The sequence below is a fragment of the Hypanus sabinus genome, chromosome 6 (assembly GCF_030144855.1).
Source record: "Hypanus sabinus isolate sHypSab1 chromosome 6, sHypSab1.hap1, whole genome shotgun sequence".
NCBI lineage: Eukaryota > Metazoa > Chordata > Chondrichthyes > Myliobatiformes > Dasyatidae > Hypanus > Hypanus sabinus.
Window position 1 is genome coordinate 6590213 of NC_082711.1, and position 20045 is coordinate 6610257.

The 20045-nt window shown below is 45.7% G+C and overlaps 1 protein-coding gene across 2 annotated transcripts in view; it reads left to right on the forward strand.

Annotated features, from left to right (window-relative positions):
* bop1 (BOP1 ribosomal biogenesis factor) overlaps positions 1 to 20045 on the forward strand; it is a 260715-nt gene that overhangs the window by 170975 nt on the left and 69695 nt on the right. For both annotated transcript variants that reach the window (XM_059971616.1, XM_059971617.1), the window contains exons 5-6: positions 9436 to 9590; positions 10195 to 10312. In XM_059971616.1, coding sequence (XP_059827599.1) covers positions 9436 to 9590; positions 10195 to 10312 — 273 coding nt within the window. The remainder of the gene's footprint in view (positions 1 to 9435; positions 9591 to 10194; positions 10313 to 20045) is intronic.

Genomic DNA, 20045 nt, shown 5'->3' on the forward strand with positions numbered 1-20045 from the left:
CAAGTGTCGCCACACTTGTTCAATTCTAGTTCATTAAAGGAAGGATTTGAAAACTTCAGAGAGAGTGCAGAGGCTTTTCCTGTTTTGTTTCTACCCAGTGCCTGGACATTCAAGATTCAATTACATTTATAAATTACATTCATAAATTATTCAGCTTTGAGATTTATTTGATCACAGGTAGCCAAAAAGCAAGAAACCTGAAAGAACCCAACTAAAGAAAAAAAATAAAAATAAAAGACCAACATTTGATGTGCAAGAGAAAGAAAAAAAATACAAATCATGCAAAGAATTGAAGCGAACAACAGCATTCCAAATCAAATTGAGTCTTCAGATCCGCAGCCCAGAGTAGGCCCAAAGCCTCGTTTATGGAGCACAGCAGCTAGGGCAGTCTTCATAACCTCAGCACCATGGAGATGACCAGTGCAGAAAATGAGCAAAATTGGCTCTTGTCTCAACTGGCACCCTGCCTTTTCAGTATGTCTGGGCCAGTGTTTAAATTAGCGAAACAACAACACAGCACAAGGCTCAGGTGCGTTAGAGAGAGGAGTGACGGTCACAGTGAGCAAGCAAAATCTGCTCTCGTCTCCGATCAGTGTTTAAATTGTCTAACAGCGTGGCCTGGCTATGGCAAAAGGATCTGGGCCTGGACCAGTGACTCGCTCTGGGCCCAGATTTTGTCAGCCAGCCCAAAGTCACTCTCATTCAAATCAGCGTAGTGCCCAGAGCGGTCAAACCTCATACTAGGGCTGGTTGTCTGGGTACCAAATCTCCTCTGCTCAGTCCCCGACATCTCCTTTCGGTGTCCAGAGCGAACCAACCTAGCTACTGGGCCAACTGTATGGGCATCGGAACACCAACTAATGATTCTGCAGAGCACCATCTCTGCTCATCCCCCAAACTCCCTCACTGTCGCTCACCCCTTCACTGCTTGTGGTGATAACTAACACAATTTACCTCAGAAAAGGTATCCTGCAGGACAAAAGAAAAATGTTTGCAGTGAGGTCTTGCCTTTCACATTTTTTGCATATCCCTTTGCACTGTAATGTGACAAACCTGCAAATTTCAAGTCATATTTCAGTGCCCTTGTACAGAAAAGCCTACAGAAGATAGTGGATACGCCCTAGGCCATCACAGGTAAAGCCCTCCCCACCACTGAGCACATCAGAGTGCTGTCGTAGGAAAGCAGCATCCGTCATCAGGACCTCACCACCGGGTTCAGAGGGGAGAACTTCACTCAACTGTTCCTACAACCTATAAGCTCACTTTCAAGGACTCTTCATCTCATGTTCTCACTATTTATTTCTTATTTAATTATTATTAATATTTCATCTTTTTCTCTCTATTTGTATTTGCACAATTTGTTAGGTTTTTTTGCACATTGGCTATTTTCTGTCCTGGTGGGTGTGGCCTTTCATTGATTCTATTGTATTTCTTATATTTAGAAACATAGAAAACCTACAGCACAATACAGGCCCTTCGGCCCAGAAGGTTGTGCCGAACATGTCTCTACCTTAGAAATTACTAGGCTCACCTATAGCCCCCTATTTTACTAAGCTCCATGTACCTATCCAAAAGTCTCTTAATAGACCCTATCGCATCCGCCTCCACCACTGTTGCCGGCAGCCCGTTCCACGCACCCACCACTCACTACCTGACATCTCCTCTGTACCTACTCCCCAGCACCTTAAGCCTGTGTCCTCTTGTGGCAGCCATTTCAGCCCTGGAAAAAGCCTCTGACTATGCACACGATCAATGCCTTACATCATCTTATACACCTCTATCAGGTCACCTCTCATCCTCCGTCACTCTAAGGAGAAAAGGCCGAGTTCACTCAGCCTGTTTTCATAAGGCATGGCCCCCAGTCCAGGCAATATCCTTGTAAATCTCCTCTGCACCCTTTCTATGGCTTCCACATCCTTCCTGTAGTGAGGCAACCAGAACTGAGCACAGTACTCCAAGTGGGGTCTGACCTGAGTCCTATATAACTGCAACATTACCTCTCACTCCTAAATTCAATTCCATGATTAATGAAGGCCAATACACTGTATGCCTTCTTAACCACAGCGTCAATCTGCGCAGTTGCTTTGAGCGTCCTATGGACTCAGACCCTAAGATCTCTCTGATCCTCCACACTGCCAAGAGTCTTACCATTAATACTATATTCTGCCATCATATTTGACCTACCAAAATGAACCACTTCACACTTATCTGGGTTGAACTCCATCTGCCACTTCTCAGCCCAGTTTTGCATCCAATCAATGTCCCGTTGTAATTTCTGACGCCTTCCACACTATCCACAACACTTCCAAACTTTGTGTCATCAGCAAACTTACCAACCCATCCCTGTACTTCCTCATCCAGGTCATTTATAAAAATCACGAAGAGTAAGGGTCCCAGAACAGATCCCTGAGGCACTCCACTGGTCACCAACCTCCATGCAGAATATGACCTGTCTACAACCACTCTGCCTTCTTTGGGCAAGCCAGTTCTGGATCCACAAAGCAATGTCCCCTTGGATCCCATACCTTCTTACTTTCTCAATAAGCATTGCACAGGTTACCTTCTCAAATGCCTTGCTGAAATCCATATACACTACATCTACTGCTCTTCCTTCATCAATGTGTTTAGTCAGATCCTCAAAAAATTCAATCAGGCTCGTAAGGCATGACCTGCTCTTGACAAAGCCATGCTGACAACTCCTAATCATATTATACTTCTCCAAATGTTCATAAATCCTGCCTCTCGGGATCTTCTCCATCAACTTACCAACCACTGAGGTTAGACTCACTGGTCTATAATTTCCTGAGTTATCTCTACTCCCTTTCTTGAATAAATAAACAACATCCACAACCCTCCAATCCTCTGGAACCTCTCTCGTCCCCATTAATGATGCAGAGATCATCGCCAGAGGGTCAGCAATCTCCTCCCTCTCCTCCCACTGTAGCCTAGGGTACATCCCATCCAGTTCTGGCGACTTATCCAGCTCGATTCTTTCCAAAAGCTCCAGCACATCCTCTTTCTTAATATCTACATTTTCAAGCTTTTCAATCCACTGCAAGTCATCCCTACAATCACTAAGATCCTTTTCCATAGTGAATACTGAAGTAAAGTATTCATTAAGTACCTGTGCTATTTCCTCCAGTTCCATACACACTTTCCCACTGTCACACTTGATAGATCCTATTCTTTCACGTCTTATCCTCTTGCTCTTCACATACTTGTAGAATGCCTTGGGGTTTTCCTTAGTTCTGCCCGCCAAGGCCTTCTCATGGCACCTTCTGGCTCTCCTAATTTCATTCTTAAATTCCTTCCTAGTAGCCTTATAATCTTCTAGATCCCTAACATTACCTAGCTCTCTGAACCTTTTGTAAGCTTTTCTTCTTGACTAGATTTATTACAGCCGTTGTACACCATGGTTCCTGTATCCTACCATAACTTCCCTGTCTCATTGGAATTTACCTATACAGAACTCTACACAAATATTCCTTGAATATTTGCCACATTCCTTCCGTACTTTTCCCTGAGAACATGTTTCCAATTTAAGCTTCCAATTTCCTGCCTGATAGCCTCATAATCCCCCTTACTCCAATTAAAACGCTTTTCTAACTTGTCTGTTCCTATCTCTCTCCAATGCTATTGTAAAGGAGATAGAATTATGATCACTATCTCCAAAATGCTCTCCCACCGAGAGATCTGACACCTGACCAGGTTCATTTCCCAATGCTAAAACCTTCCTGAACACACCTGACAAACTCTACCCCATCTAAACCCATTGTTCTAGGGAGATGCCAATCGATATTTGGAAAATCTAAATCTCCCATCACGACAACTCTTTTTATTACTCTTTTCCAGGATCTGTTTCCCTATCTGTTCCTCAATATCCCTGCTACTATTGGGCAGCCTATAAAAAAAAAACACCCAGTAAAGTTACTGACCCCTTCTTGTTCCTAACCTCCACCCACAGAGACTCAGTAGACAATCCCTCCATGACGTCCACCTTTTCTGCAGCCGTGACACTATCTCTGATCAACTGTGCCATGCCCCCACCTCTTTTGCCTCCCTCCCTGTCCTTTCTGAAACATCTAAAACCCGGCACTTGAAGTAACCATTCCTGTTCCTGAGTCTCTGTAATGGCCACCACATCATATCTCCAAGTACTGATCCACGCTGTAAGCTCATCTGCTTTGCTCCTTGCGTTAAAATAGACACATCTCAAACCTTTGGTCTGAGTGCATCCCTTCTCTATCACCTGCCTATCCTCCCTCTCGCACTGTCTATAAGCTTTCTCCATTTGTGACCCAACCTCTTCTTCCCCAGTCTCTTCTGTTCAGTTCCTACCCCCCAACAATTCTAGTTTCAACTCTCTACAGTAGCCTTAGCAAACCTCCCCACCAGGATATTGGTCCCCTTGGGATTCAAGTGCAACCAGTCCTTTTTGTACAGATCACACCTGCACCAGAAGAGGTCCCAATGATCCAGAAATCTGAATCCCTGCCCCATGTTCCAATCCGTCAGCCACACATTTATCCTCCACCTCATTCTATTCCTATACTCACTAATGTGTGGCCAAGAATACTACTTTTGCCGTCCTGCTTCTCAATTTCCTTCCTAACTCCCTGTAGTCTGTTTTCAGGACCTCTTCCTTTTTCCTACCTATGTCATTGGTACCAATATGTACCACAAGCTCTGGCTGTTCTTCCTCCCACCTCAGGATACATTTACTGTGATTATATAACTTTATAACAATTATGGCATGGAAACAGGCCATCTCGGCCCTTCGAGTCCGTGCCGAACGCTTACTCTTACCTAGTCCTACCTACCTGCACTCAGCCCATAACCTTCCATTCCTTTCCTGTCCATATACCTGTCCAATTCTTTTTTTAAATGACAATATCAAACCTGCCTCTACCACTTCTACTGGAAGCTCATTCCACACAGCTACCACTCTCTAAGTAAAGAAGTTCCCCCTCGTGTTACTCCAAAACTTTTGCCCCCTAACTCTCATGTCCTCTTGTTTGAATCTCCCCTACTCTCAGTGGAAAAAGCCTATCCATGTCAACTCTGTCTATCCCCCTCATAATTTTAAATACCTCTATCAAGTCCCCCCTCAACCTTCTATGCTCTAAAGAATAAAGACCTAACTTGTTCAACCTTTCTCTGTAACTTAAATGCTGAAACCCAGGTAACATTCTAGTAAATCTCCTCTGTACTCTCTATTTTGTTGACATCTTTCCTATAATTTGGTGACCAGAACTGTACACAATACTCCAAATTTGGCCTTACCAATGCCTTGTACAATTTTAACATTACATCCCAACTCCTATACTCAATGCTCTGATTTATAAAGGCCAGCATACCAAAAGCTTTCTTCACCACCCTATCCACATGAGATTCCACCTTCAGGGAACTATGCACCATTATTCCCAGATCACTCTGTTCTACTGCATTCCTCAATGCCCTACCATTTACCATGTATGTCCTATTTTGATTAGTCCTACCAAAATGTAGCACTTCACACTTATCAGCATTAAACTCCATCTGCCACCTTTCAGCCCACTCTTCCAACTGTCCTAAATTTCTCTGCAAGCTTTGAAAACCTACTTCATTATCAACAACGCCACCTATCGTAGTATCACCTGCATACTTACTAATCCAATTTACCACCCCATCATCCAGATCATTAATGTATATGACAAACAACATTGAACCCAGTTCAGATCCCTGAGGCACACACCACTAGTCACCGGCCTCCAACCTGACAAACAGTTGTCCACCAACACTCTCTGGCATCTCCCATCCAGCCACTGTTGAATCCATTTTACTACTTCAATATTAATACCTAACGATTGAACCTTCCTAACTAACCTTCCGTGTGGAACCTTGTCAAAGGCCTTACTGAAATCCATATGGACACCATCCACTGCTTTACCCTCGTCAACTTCCCTTGTAACCTCTTCAAAAAATTCAATAAGATTTGTCAAACATGACCTTCCACACCCAAATCCATGCTGACTGTTCCTAATCAGACGCTGTCTATCCAGACAATTATATATACCATCTGAAAGAATACCTTCCATTAAGTATTATCCACAGGAAAATGAATCATGGTTGTTTATGTGACACAGATATATACTTTGATAATAAATTTACCAGAAATCCTTTGATAACCAATCTCACCCTGATTTTGTGTTGCACTTCTTAAGCCCATTGCCCCTCCTGGAGCATAGGCCGCTGCCCGCAGCTCGCCAGAGTCCTCTATCCTGCGCCGAAGTTCGATCAGCCCTCTGGCTTCTGCTCTTACCACGTGACTTTGTATGTCTTCCAGGTGAAGATCCTTCCTGTCCCAGGGATGAGGTCTGTGGAACTTCGGGTGTTTCCATTGCTCGGGGGTTGCTAGACCCACTCCCAGCCCTCCCCCCTCCATACAATTATACACCGCATTAAACTGGTTTTGTATAAAGAATAACTAGTGTAAAAAGACCATAAGACCATGCGGTCAAGGGGAGAAAGTTCAAACTCCTGATAGACAGTGGCGGGAATTGAACCCACGTTGGTGGCACTGCAGTAGCCTTACACTATCTGCTACACTATGGTGCCTTTCCTAAATTACATCAGACAGTGGGATGGTTTGCCCTGAGCCACCACTCTATTTTGCCTTTACGGGAAAGCCAGAGCTTTCAAATAATCCTGTTGAAATGATTTGGAGGGAATTGGCTATATTTCTCCCTTGAGAGAATCAGCTTGAGGAGTGCTGATACGTTTGGTGTGTTGCAGCCGTTTTTTCTGACACGGGTCCTGGATGAGTTCCTTGGCCACTTTATTAGGTACACCTGCTCGTTAGTGCAAATATCTAATCAGCCAATCGTGTGGCAGCAACTCAATGCATAAAAACATGCAAAAGTGGTCAAGAGGTTCAGTTGTTGTTCAGACCAAACATCAGAGTGGGGAAGAAATGTGATCTAGGTGACTGACAATGGAGTGATCTTTGGTGCCAGATGGGGTGGTTTGAGTATCTCAGAAGCCGCTGATCTCCTGCGATTTTCAGGCACAACACTCTCTGGACTTTACAGAGGATGGTGTGGAAAAACAAAAAACATCCAGTGAGTGGCAGTTCTCTCAGTGAAAATGGCCTTGTTAATGAGGAGAATGGCCAGACTGGGGGCAGCATCATATAATACAACAGTGGTCAGCAGAATACCACATTCACTTCACTCGTGGCCGTGTTAATAGGTACAGGAGGTACTTAATAAAGTGGCCACTGAATTTAGTCACCTGCTCTGAACAATGTAGCACGTTGCCACCATCAAAGTGGGAGTTTCCACAGTGCTACAGCAACCCTGTAAGATGTAAGAGCTGCATTTCAAAAGCTCTTACACCTTCTGACCCATTGAGAGTTGAATCTTCACTCCTGCTTTGTATTTTTGGATCTGGTTGCACTAATTACCTACTAATTATGAGCACCCTCAGCCGATAGCAAGTGTAGACTAGTCCTCTGCCACAGCGGCTCTTGCTCAGACTGCATTTGCAGCTACTTTCAGCTATATTTTCTTGAGCTTTGCATCACAGAGTGTTAACTGCATCATTGTTCCACTTCAGAAATCACTTTCCTTTACCATGTTGCGTTATGAACTTCTGAGTATTGAAAATCGACCTGACAGTGGCTGAGAGGAATTCAGCTTCAGTGGCATATAATTGAATTTTGAATATCCAGCCACACTGCTCAGGTAATTGTGTGGTGAAATACATTATTTAGCATCGTCCAGAGTTCTCAGTAAAATTGAAGCCGGTAGTACAAAAGAGGCATTGCCTATTGGCTTGGGTGGAGGCAAGGGTGCAGAAGGTGCTGACAAGATGGCTTGTCACCAGGAAGGGTGGAGCAGCAGGTTTTAAGATGATTCCGCTAGAGGAAGGCAGAGAGAGTAAATAATATTTTGCTGAAGAATTATGGTAGCAGAAGCAGATTCAATCAGAACTTTCGAAAGGCATCTGCATACATGTATACAGCCAAAGGAAAAATTGTTCCTCTGGACCCACAGTCCACCCACAAAACATATATCAGATGTAGCACATAAAACAAAATATTACCATGAAAAGTTAATGAAATATAATATAATTCAAAATGCATGTAGTGCACAGCATGGATAAGCAGCAAACAGCTCACTGTCCCTGTGACGAGATCTCGGTGATGACAGGGTATTCATCGGCCTGAGGGAAGAAGCTCTTACCCTGTCTGCCTGCCCTAATCCTGATGCTCCTGAACTTCCTTCCTGCCAGTGGTGGGTCAGAGAGATTGTGTGATGGGTGTTAGGGATCCTCAACAATGCTTCTGGCCCTTGGTCTACAAAGCTCCCAGTAAATGTCACAAATAGGTAAATATCATAAATTCTCTGCCAGGGATTCAGTGTTTTTGCGTCTTGAGTGCTATGTCTAACAACACAAAATCTGATTTCTTATAAGACTCCTTGACCAATGTCCATGTTGTACAAACAAGAAATTCTGACACTGGCCAATGCCTGACATATTGACTGTTCATTCCTCACCATAGGTGCTGCCTGACCTGCTGAGTTCCTCCAGCTCTTTGTGGGTGTTGTTCTGTTAATGGAAGTTTGGTAAATTGATCGATTATTTTCACTGCTCTGAGGTAGAGGGAAAAGCTTTGCTTTGCATGCCAGCCTTGCCGATCAGCAGTGTGTTGAGGTAGTACAGGGGAGAACAGTAACAATGCAGAATGTAGTGTTACTGGGGAAGTGCCGTACAGGCAGATTGAGATCAGGGGTCCATCATATTGTACTAGGAAACCGTTCAATGGTCTTGTAACATGGGAATAGGATCTGTCATTGAGCCTGGTGGGGCGTGCTTTGTATCTCTGCCGGATGGGAGGGGGGAGAAGGGAGAATGTCTGGGATAGATGAAGTCTTGGCTTCCTTACTGAGGCAGCGAGAAGTGTAGACAGTCCACAGAGGAAGGCTGCTTTCCGTGACGAGCTGAGCTGTGTGTGCAAGATTCTTTGCAGTTTCTTGGAGACTTGGGCAGAGCAATTGCCGCACCAAACCGTAATGCATCTGGATGCGATGCTTTAAGTTGTTGCGCCAATTAAAATGTGGTGAGGGTGAAAGGAGGTATTTATTTAGCCTCTGTAGGACGTGGAGAGCGTTCTTGGCTGTGTCATGTACGGGGTTGAAACAGAACAGGATGTTCATTCCTGGGAACGTGAAGCTGGAAACCTTGGCACTGTTGATGATATTTGATGGAATAATAACTTTTGATCTTGGCCTTTAATTATGATTATTAGTCCATAATGTAAACGCCAACTGTTTATTCCTTTCCATAGATGCTGCCTGACCTGCTGAGATCCTCCAGCATTTTGGATGTGTCAGTAATATATTTTTATTTGGATGAAATTAAATGTCTTTTATTTTCCCAACACTTTCATAGGATATCCGGAATACTGTGGGTAATATCCCTATGGAATGGTACAAAGACTATCCACACATTGGATATGACTTAGATGGGAAAAAGATCTACAAACCAATCCGAAATAAGGATGAACTGGATGAATTTCTGGATAAAATGGAGAATCCGGATTACTGGTATGGATAATGAATAAATTTATATTCTGTTTACTTTAGTGGGGCAGTCTAGGACCAGAGGGCACAGCTGCAGAATAGAAGGACATCCCTTTAGAACAGGGATGCAGAGGAAGTTCTTTAGCCAGAGGCTGGCGAATCGTGAAATTCATTGCAACAGGTGGCTGTGTGTATATTTAAAGCAGAGGTTGATAAGTTCTTGATAGTCAGGGTATCAAATGTTATGGAGAGAAGACAGGAGAATGGAGTTGAGAGGGTAATAAACCTACAGTTGTTTACCCCGTGGTGCACTGAACTGAGGCTGATGTTGCGGGCCAGCTCCGGGGTCCGTGTCTGAGGACTCACTTTCATTGTAAATGCTGCTTGCTTGCTTTTGTTGTTTGCACAATTTGCATTTTTTTCTCTCTGCACATTGGGTCTTTTTTTATGGGTTCTTTTGGGTTTCTTGTTTTGTGGCTGCCTGTAAGGAGACAAATCTCAAGGCTGTATAATGTATACACACTTTGATAATAAATGTACTTTGTACTCTGCATGTCGGAGTAGAGTCGATGGTCTGTTTCTGCTCCTATGTCCTATGGTCCTATTACCGCTTGCTTCTTGTCCACAGGCGTACCGTTCCAGATAAGATGACTGGCACTGACATCCGGCTTACAGATGAACAAATCGACCTTGTTCACAGGATTCAGAAGGGACAGTTTGGAGATGCCAAGTTTGACCCACATCAGGTGGGAATTAATCTTTTTGAATTATGTTTCTAAATGGTTGTGAGACCCTGATATCTGCCTGCATATCGGAACCCAGAGGTTAGAACAAAGCACTGGGGCTGAGCGGTGTACAAAATTATGAGGGGTATAGATAGGGTAAATGGAAACAGGCTTTTTCCGCTGAGGTTGGGTGAGGCTAGAACTAGAGGTCATGGGTTAAGGGTGAAAGGTGAAATATTTAAGGGAATCTTGGGGGGGAGGTATTTTCACTGATTGGGTGGTGAGTGTGTGGAATGAGCTGCCAGTGGATGCAGGTTTGATTGCAACATTGAAGAGAAGTTTGGGTAAGTACATGGATGGAGTGACATGGCCTTGGTACAGGTTGAAGGGATTAGGCAGGGTAATAGTTCAGCATGGACTAGATAGGACAGAGGGCCTGGTTCTGTGATTCTATGATGGGACCATTGTTGCAAACACGATGAAGTATTGTTCAACTTTTGAGTCTCTGCAAGGACCTTGCATGAAGTGAGTTAATTATGTGACAGATAGTGAAGAAGCTTGTAAAAGGATACTACAGGAGAGGGGTTAGTTGTAGATGTGAGCAGAAAAATGGCAGATGGAGTTTATCCAGGTGGCACCGTAACAAGGTTAGCATATTTTTCCAATGCCAGTGACCCAGGTTCAATTCCCACTGTTATCTGTAAGGAGTTTGTATGTTCTCTCCATTCCTGGGTGGATTTCCTCCGGGTGCTCTCGTTCCCTCCTTCGTTCCAAAGACCTGCTGGTTAGTAGGTTAATTTGTCACATGGCTATACTTGGGTGTCGTGGGCTCATTGGGCCAGAAAGACCTGTTACCAAGCTGTATCTCCAAATTACAAAGAAAATAAACTGTAAGGTATTGCAACTTGGGAAGTGAAGTGTTAGGGAAAGTATGCAATAAATGGCAAGATCCTTGGGAGTATTGAGTACAGAAGAATCCTGGGATGCAAGTCCATAGCTTCTTGAAGTAGTAACAGAAATGGTTAAGGTGGTTAATGACATACTTGCCTTCGTTGGCCCCGTCACTGAGTATGAGAGTCAGGAAGTCATTTGCAGCCATATAAATCTTTGGTTAGGCCACATCTGGAGTGCAGTGTGCAGTTCTGATCGCCCCATTACAGGAAGGATGTGGAGGCTTTGGAGAGGTTCACCAGGGTTTTTCCAGGATTAGAGAGTATTAGCTATAAGGAAAGGTTTTCTCTGGAGTCAGAGACTGGGGCAACCTGATAGAAGTTTATAAAATGGTGTGTTCGCCAGAGAGGATAAACAGGCAGTGTCGGGACTCTTTAATTTCATTAGGCAGAATCCTTAAGGGTTAAGTTTGCCCTGTATGTTAAGTGTTACGTTGTGTGTTATTATGTTTTGGGGATGGGACATTTTCATATATATATGAAGTCACCAATTGTTGACAGTTTCGATTAAGTGTACATTAGAAGTAATTGCACTCGTGTTAATTTTTGTCGACACTCCTACTTTGGTGACCCTGATGCTCCTCTGGACATTCCGGAGTGATTTCGCTTGTTTTACAATTATGACTGCAAACGTCTTTGCTCTTAAGCTCCCTGAACTCTGGCCGGAACATGCTGCCGTTTGGTTCACTTGAGCAGTGCAGGGAATCTGGCAAGCTGACACAAAATATTATGTTGTCACAGCATGAGACAGCTGTACAGCGACCAGGGTGATGAACGTTCTACAGCACCTCCAGAAGTCAGCAGGTATGAGAAGAAACTCCTTCTAGAGACTTCCAAACTTTCTATGTCTGAACGCGCTTGTCGGCTCCTCTCACTGCCTGGCTTTGGCGACTCCAAGCTGTCGGAGTTGATGGACCACATGTTGTCCCTCCAACAGCCGTGTTTCATCTACAGAGAGCTTTTCCTGCAACAACTACCAGGCAAGGTGCGGTTGGCTCTGGCAGGCTCTCCCCTCAAAGACCTCCAGGCTCTAGCGAGAGAGGCTGACGAGGTGTTTTCCATCATCCAAGAGGGCCTGTGTGACCACGTGGCTGGACGACTTCGCTGCCTGGCTGTCACCTTCTCATGACATGATCGCATCAGCTCAACAATGGTCTCCCACCCTGTGCCTCTACCATGCAACGCTTGGGCCGAGAACTAAGAACCCTGTGGGTTAATGGAGTCGGGAAACAGAATGGCCAGCACCCGTTAGCTGCTGTGGTTGTTGGCAGATCAGGCAGTTTGTTGTTCATTACAGACTCTGTTTCCTCTGTGACGCAGGCATGCAGGCGAGCAGCCTGCTCACAGCTAAATTGGACATACTAACTGGGGCATATGGGCCGTCTCTCAAGGCTGCGAACGGCAGCACCATCCGGACTTTTAGTAGCGTGAGATGGCAATGACATTCAGAAGTTCAGCGGGAATTTTGTGTTGGCAGCGGTGTCTACACCCCTGCTGGGAGCCAACTTCCTCTACACCCACAGCCTTCTCATTGATGTCAAGAACCGGGCCTTGTCAACGCAGAGACTTTCTACTCCCTCCCTGCCATACCCAGCCCCACCGTAACATCAAGGTTGTCCAGCGCACTTTCTGCCTCTGATAACTTTTGTCTGCCCCCTTGCTGAGAGTGGTGGGCACCTGAAATGTGTTACCAAGGGTGGTAGTGAAAGCAGAGACGATAAAGGCATTTACACAGATGCATGAACGTGCAGGGAATGGAGGGATATGGATCACATTCAGCTAGATAGGTTTAGTTTCATGGCCGGCACACTGTGGGCTGAAGGGGCTGTACTGATGTATTTGGAAGATGAATTTGGTGAGGTGTAGTAAGGCAGGGAAAAGAGGGAACTTGTCAGTAGGCGTTTTAAAGGTAGCAGACTGATCAATAAGAAAATATTTAGAACATAGGACAGTATAATACAGTACTGGTCCATCAGCCACAGTGCTGTGCCGACCTTTTAACCTACTTCCACATCATCATCGTCATCATTATGTGCCATGACGTTGGTGATCACAGTCCACTACCGAGATTGCTCTTGGCAAATTTTTCTGCAGAAGTAGTTTGCCATTGCCGCCTTCTGGGCAGTGTCAATGTAAGATGGGTCCCCAGCCATTATTGACATCGATACTCTTCAGAGGTTGTCTGCCTGGTGCCAGTGGTCACATAACCATCCAGCAGCTGGTCCCATGGCTTCACGTGACCCTGATCGGGGGCTAAGCAAGTGCTACACCTCATACAAGGGTGACCTGCAAGCTAGCAGAGGGAAGGAGCACCTTACACCTTCAGAAGAAACATATCTTGACCCTGTCACCCAGCTCCCACATTGGCCTCTGTTTTTCTATCGTCCATGTGCATATCTCAGAATCTCGTTAACATACCTGCCTCCATCACCACCCCTGGCAGGGTATCCACACGTCCACTGTTCACCATGTAAAATAAACTACCTGTGACATCTGAACTGATCACACCAGCTGCAAACTCACTTTCAAGGACTCTTCAACTCATGTTCTCGGTATTATTTATTGCTTTTATTTGTACAATTTGTCTTCTTTTGCACTTTGTTTATTTATCAGTTTTTGTTTATGTAACTGCCTGCAAGAAAATGAATCTCAAGTTAGTATAGAGTGACGTACACACTCAAGTCAAGTCAAGTCACCTTTTATCGTCATTTTGACCATAACTGCTGATACAGTAAAAACAAGACAACGTTTTTCAGGACCATGGTGTTACATGAAACAGTACAAAAACTAGACTGAACTACAGACCTACTCAGGACTGCATAAAGTGCACAAAACAGTGCAGGCATTACAATAAATAATAAACAAGACAATAGGCACAGGAGAGGGCAGTAAGTTGGTGTCAGTCCAGGCTCTGGGTATTGAGGAGTCTGATGGCTTGGGGGAAGAAACTGTTACATAGTCTGGTCCCGTGAGCCCGAATGCTTCGGTGCCTTTTCTCAGACGGCAGGAGGGAGAAGAGTTTGTATGAGGGGTGCGTGGGGTCCTTCATAATGCTGTTTGCTTTGCGGATGCAGTGTTTAGTGTAAATGTCCGTGATGGCGGGAAGAGAGACCCCGATGATCTTCTCAGCTGACCTCACTATCCGCTGCAGGGTCTTGCGATCCGAGATGGTGCAATTTCCGAACCAGGCAGTGATGCAGCTGCTCAGGATGCTCTCAATACAACCCCTGTAGAATGCGATGAGGATGGGGGGTGGGAGATGGACTTTCCTCAGCCTTCGCAGAAAGTAGAGATGCTGCTGGGCTTTCTTTGCTATAGAGCTGGTGTTGAGGGACCAGGTGAGATTCTCCACCAGGTGAACCCCAAGAAATTTGGTGCTCTTTACGATCTCTACCGAGGAGCCGTCGATGTTCAGCGGGGAGTGGTCAATCTGTGCCCTCCTGAAGTCAACAACCATCTCTTTTGTTCACGTTCAGAGACAGTTTGTTGGCAGTGCACCAGTCCATTAGCTGCTGCAGCTCCTCTCTGTAAGCTGACTCGTTCTTGCTGATGAGACCCACCACGGTCGTGTCATCGGTGAACTTGATGATGTGGTTCGAGCTGTGTGTTGCAGCACAGTCATAGGTCAGCAGAGAGAACAGCAGTGGACTGAGCACACAGCCCTGGGGAGCCCCCATGCTCAGTGTGATGGTGTTGGAGATGCTGCTCCCGATCCAGACTGACTGAGGTCTCCCAGTCAGGAAGTCTAGAATCCAGTTGCAGAGGGAGGTGTTCAGGCCCAATAGGCTCAGCTTTCCAATCAGTTTCTGAGGGATGATTGTGTTGAATGCTGAACTCAAGTCTATGAACAGCATCCGAACGTATGGATGCTGTCTTTTTTGTCCAGGTGGAGGGTGATGGCAATGACGCTGTCTGTTGAACAGTTGGGACGGTACGCAAACTGCAGGGGGTCCAGTGAGGGGGGCAGCAGGGTCTTGATATGCCTCATGACGAGCCTCTCAAAACACTTCGTAATGATGGACGTGAGTGTAGTCATTGAGGCAGGACAGTGAAGACTTCTTTGGCACCGGGACGATGGTGGCAGCCTTGAAGCACGTTGGAACGGTGTCACTGCTCAGGGAGATGTTGAAGATGTCAGTGAGAACATCTGCTAGCTGGTCTGCACATCCTTTGAGCACTCTACCAGGGATGTTGTCTGGTCCAGCAGCCTTCCATGGATTGACCCCACACAGGGTTCTTCTCACATCGGCTATGGTGAGACACAGCATCTGGTCATTTGTAGGAGGGGTGGACTTCCTTGCTGCCACGTCATTTTCCGCCTCAAACCAGGCATAGAAGTTATTCAGCACATCTGGGAGGGAGGCATCACCCGCACAGTCAGGTGATGTTGTCCTGTAATTGGTGATGTCCTGGATGCCCTTCCACATGCGCTGCGTGTCACCGCTGTCCTGGAAATGGCTGTGGATTAGCCGGGCATGTGCACACTTTGCCCCTCTGATGCCTGCGACAGTTTGGCCCTTGCTGTTGTTAGGGCTGCCTTGTCGCCTGCTCTGAAGGCGGAATCACGGGTCCTCAACAGCGTACGCACCTCCGCGGTCATCCATGGCTTCTGGTTAGCGAGTGTAGTGATGGTCTTGGCCACAGTGGCATTACCAATGTACTCGCTGATGTAGCTGGTCACTGATCCCGTGTACTCCTCTAAGTTGGTAGAGTCGCCATCGGTTGCAGCCTCCCTGAACATGTGCCAGTCAGAGTGCTCAAAGCAGCCTTGAAGAGCAGAGATGGCTCCTGCTGGCCAGGTTTTCACCTGCTTCTGAACTGGTCTGGAGCGCCTGACCAGCGGTCTGTATGCTGGGATTAGCATAACAGAGATGTGGTCTGAGTAACCGAGGTGGGGGCGGGGCTCCACCCGGTACACGTCGGGATGTTTGTGTAAACCGGGTCCAACGTGTTCTCCCCCCTCATTGCAAAGTCCACATGCTGATGGAATTTGGGGAGCACTGACTTAAGGTTCACATGCTTAAAATATCTGGCGACAATAAACAGTCCATCAGGGTGTGCGTTCTGCAGTTCGCTAATAGCCTCATACAATTCACAGAACGCCTCCTTAACATTAGCACTGGGGGAATGTAGACACCGAGTATGAGGACACTGGTGGACTATGAGGACTCAACGTTCAAAGTAAGTTTTATCGAAATTTTATTGAAGCTCCTTCATGTATACGAACCCTGAGATTTGTTTTTTGTGGGCATACTCATTAAATCTAATAACCATGACAGAATCAATAAATAATACATTCTTTATACTAAATTTTCTTCGTTTATGGCTTTGATAAAGCCAGAACACAGGGTTAATAGGATTCTTATCAGTGTGCAGGAACAGAGGGATCTTGGGCTCCATGTCCATAGATCCCTCAGGGTTGCAGTGCAAGTTGACAGAGTTATTCAGAAGCCATATGTCTTTTGGCATTTGTTAGCTGAGGCGTTGGATCCAGTCACACAAAAATTATGCCCAGTCACCTTAAAAATTCCTCCAATCACCTCAAAATAAAATTATTTGGGGTGCTTTTCTATTATTAAAAGAAGTATAGAACTGGACAATTATACTGGAACTGCATGCAGGATGAATTACGCCACAGTTTTTGTTCTGTGTATAGCTCTAGCCACCATATTACAGGGATTGAACTGGAGAGGGTGCAGGGGAGATTTAGAGGAATGTTACTGGGACTGGAAAATTGCAGCAACAAAGTAAGATTGGATAAGCTATGCCTGTTTTCTTTGGAACAGTGGAGTTGGAGACAAGACATAATTGAGGTGTGTAAAATTGAGGGGCCCAGACAAGTCAAGTAGGAAGATTTCTTTCTTCAGAGACCTCAGTAACCAGGAAGGTAGATTTAAAGTAAGTGGTAGAAGGATGAGTGGGGGATAACAAAAGCATTTAGTTGGGCGACTGAAACTTGCTGCCTAAAAAGTGGTGGAGGATTGAAAGGAACCCCATGCAAAGCTTATAGTGAAAGTAAGGAGCCATGGGATACAAGGGGACCTTGTTTTGTGGACCCAGAACTAGCTTGCCACAGAAGGCAAAGAGTGGTTGTAGACGGGTCATATTCTGCATGGAGCCCAGTGACCAGTGGTGTGCCTCAAGGATCTGTTCTGGGACCCCTACTCTTCGTGATTTTTATAGATGACCTGGATGAGGAAGTGGAGAGATGGGTTAGTAACTGATGACACAAAGATTGGAGGTGTTGTGGATAGTGTGGAGGGCTGTCAGAGGTTACAGCGGGACATTGATAGGATGCAAATCTGGGCTGAGAAATGGCAGATGGAGTTCAACCCAGGTAAGTGTGAGGTGGTTCATTTTGGTAGGTCAAATATGATGGCGGAATATAGTATTAATGTTAAGACTCTTAGCGGTGTGGAGGATCAGCGGGATCTTGGGGTCCGAGTCCATAGGACACTCAAAGCTGCTGTGCAGATGGACTCTGTGGTTAAGAAAGCATACAGTGCATTGGCCTTCATCAGTTGTGGGATTGAGTTTAGGAGCCAAGAGGTAATGTTGCAGCTAAATAGGACCCTGGTCAGACCCCACTTGGAGAACTGTGCTCAATTCTGGTCGTCTCACTACAGGAAGGATTAGGAAGCCATAGAAAGGGTGCAGAGGAGATTTACAAGGACATTGCCTGGATTGGGGAGCATGCCTTATGAGAACAGGTTGAGTGAACTCGGCTTTTTCTCCTTGGAGCGACGGAGGATGAGAGGTGACCTGATAGAGGTGTATAAGATGACGAGAGGCACTGAATGATGTGGATAGTCAGAGGCTTTTTCCCAGGACTGAAATGGCCAGCATGAGAGGGCACAGTTTTAAGGTGCTTGGAATTAGGTTCAGAGTAGATGTCAGGGGTAAGTTTTTTTTTAAAACAGGGAGTAGTGAGAGCGTGGAATGGGCTGCCAGCAATGGTGGTGGAGGTGGATACTATGGCATCTTTAAGAGACCCCTGGATGGCTACATGGAGCTCAGAACAATAGAGGGCTATGGGTAATACTAGGTCATTTGTAAGGTAGGGACATGTTCGGCACGGTTTTGTGGTATTGTGCTGTAGGCTTTCTGTGTTTCTAGAATTGAACTCATCATGGTTAAACACTACTGGGATGTTTAGAGCACAAGACATAGGAGCAGAATTAAGCCATTTGGCCTATCGAGTCTGCTCCATGTTCCATAGTGGCTGATGTATTATTCCTCTCAATTCTATTCTCTTGCCTTCTTCCTGTAACCTTTGACACACTAAGCAAGAACCTATCGACTTCGACTTTAAATAAACTCAATCACATGGCCTCAACAGCCAGCTGTGGCAATGAATTCCACAGATTCACCATCCTCTGGCTGAAGAAATTCCTCATAATCTCTTTTTGAAAATGGACATCCTTCAACTCTGAGGTTGTGCTCTCTGGTTCTTGACCAGGGTTCTGCTAGAGAAAATGATTTTTAAAAATAGATATTGGTTTTTGAACCGTGGGATGTACAATGCTAGCACTCGCAGTGACCGAGCAGCCCCGTTATCATTTCATTAGAGCTCTTTCAGCCCAGTGTGGCAGTGCACAGTAGAACTGTGTTTATTTCATTGAGTCCATTCTGAGTTTTTGACGTGAGGTAGGGGAGGCTGTTTATATTTGGTGAGCGCTATATTGCACGAAGGGGAGGACGGTAGGTAGGCTGATGGTGAGTGCTGTATTACACAGAGGAGAGGATGGTAGACTGTTAATCGATAAACACTGTATTGTACAGGGGAGGACAGTAGGCTGATAATTGGTAAGTACTGTATTGCACAGAGGGGAGGATGGTAGACTGATAATCGATGAACACTATTGTACAGGGGAGGACGGTAGGCTGATAATCAGTGAGCACTGTATTGTACAGAGGGGAGGACCGTAGGCTGATAATTGGTGAGCACTGTATTGTATGGAGGGGAGGACGGTAGGCTGGTAATTGGTGAGCACTGTATTGTATGGAGGGGAGGACGGTAGGCTGGTAATTGGTGAGCACTGTATTGTATGGAGGGGAGGACGGTAGGCTGGTAATTGGTGAGCACTGTATTGCACAGAGGGGAGGACGGTAGGCTGGTAATTGGTGAGCACTGTATTGTACAGAGGGGAGGACGGTAGGCTGGTAATTGGTGAGCACTGTATTGTACAGAGGGGAGGACGGTAGGCTGGTAATTGGTGAACACTGTATTGTACAGAGGGGAGGACGGTAGGCTGGTAATTGGTGAGCACTGTATTGTACGGAGGGGAGGACGGTAGGCTGATAATTGGTGAGCACTGTATTGTACAGAGGGGAGGACGGTAGGCTGGTAATTGGTGAACACTGTATTGCACAGAGGGGAGGACGGTAGGCTGGTAATTGGTGAGCACTGTATTGTACAGAGGGGAGGACGGTAGGCTGGTAATTGGTGAGCACTGTATTGTACAGAGGGGAGGACGGTAGGCTGGTAATTGGTGAACACTGTATTGTACAGAGGGGAGGACGGTAGGCTGGTAATTGGTGAGCACTGTATTGTATGGAGGGGAGGACGGTAGGCTGATAATTGGTGAACACTGTATTGTATGGAGGGGAGGACGGTAGGCTGGTAATTGGTGAGCACTGTATTGTATGGAGGGGAGGACGGTAGGCTGGTAATTGGTGAACACTGTATTGTATGGAGGGGAGGACGGTAGGCTGGTAATTGGTGAGCACTGTATTGTATGGAGGGGAGGACGGTAGGCTGATAATTGGTGAACACTGTATTGTATGGAGGGGAGGACGGTAGG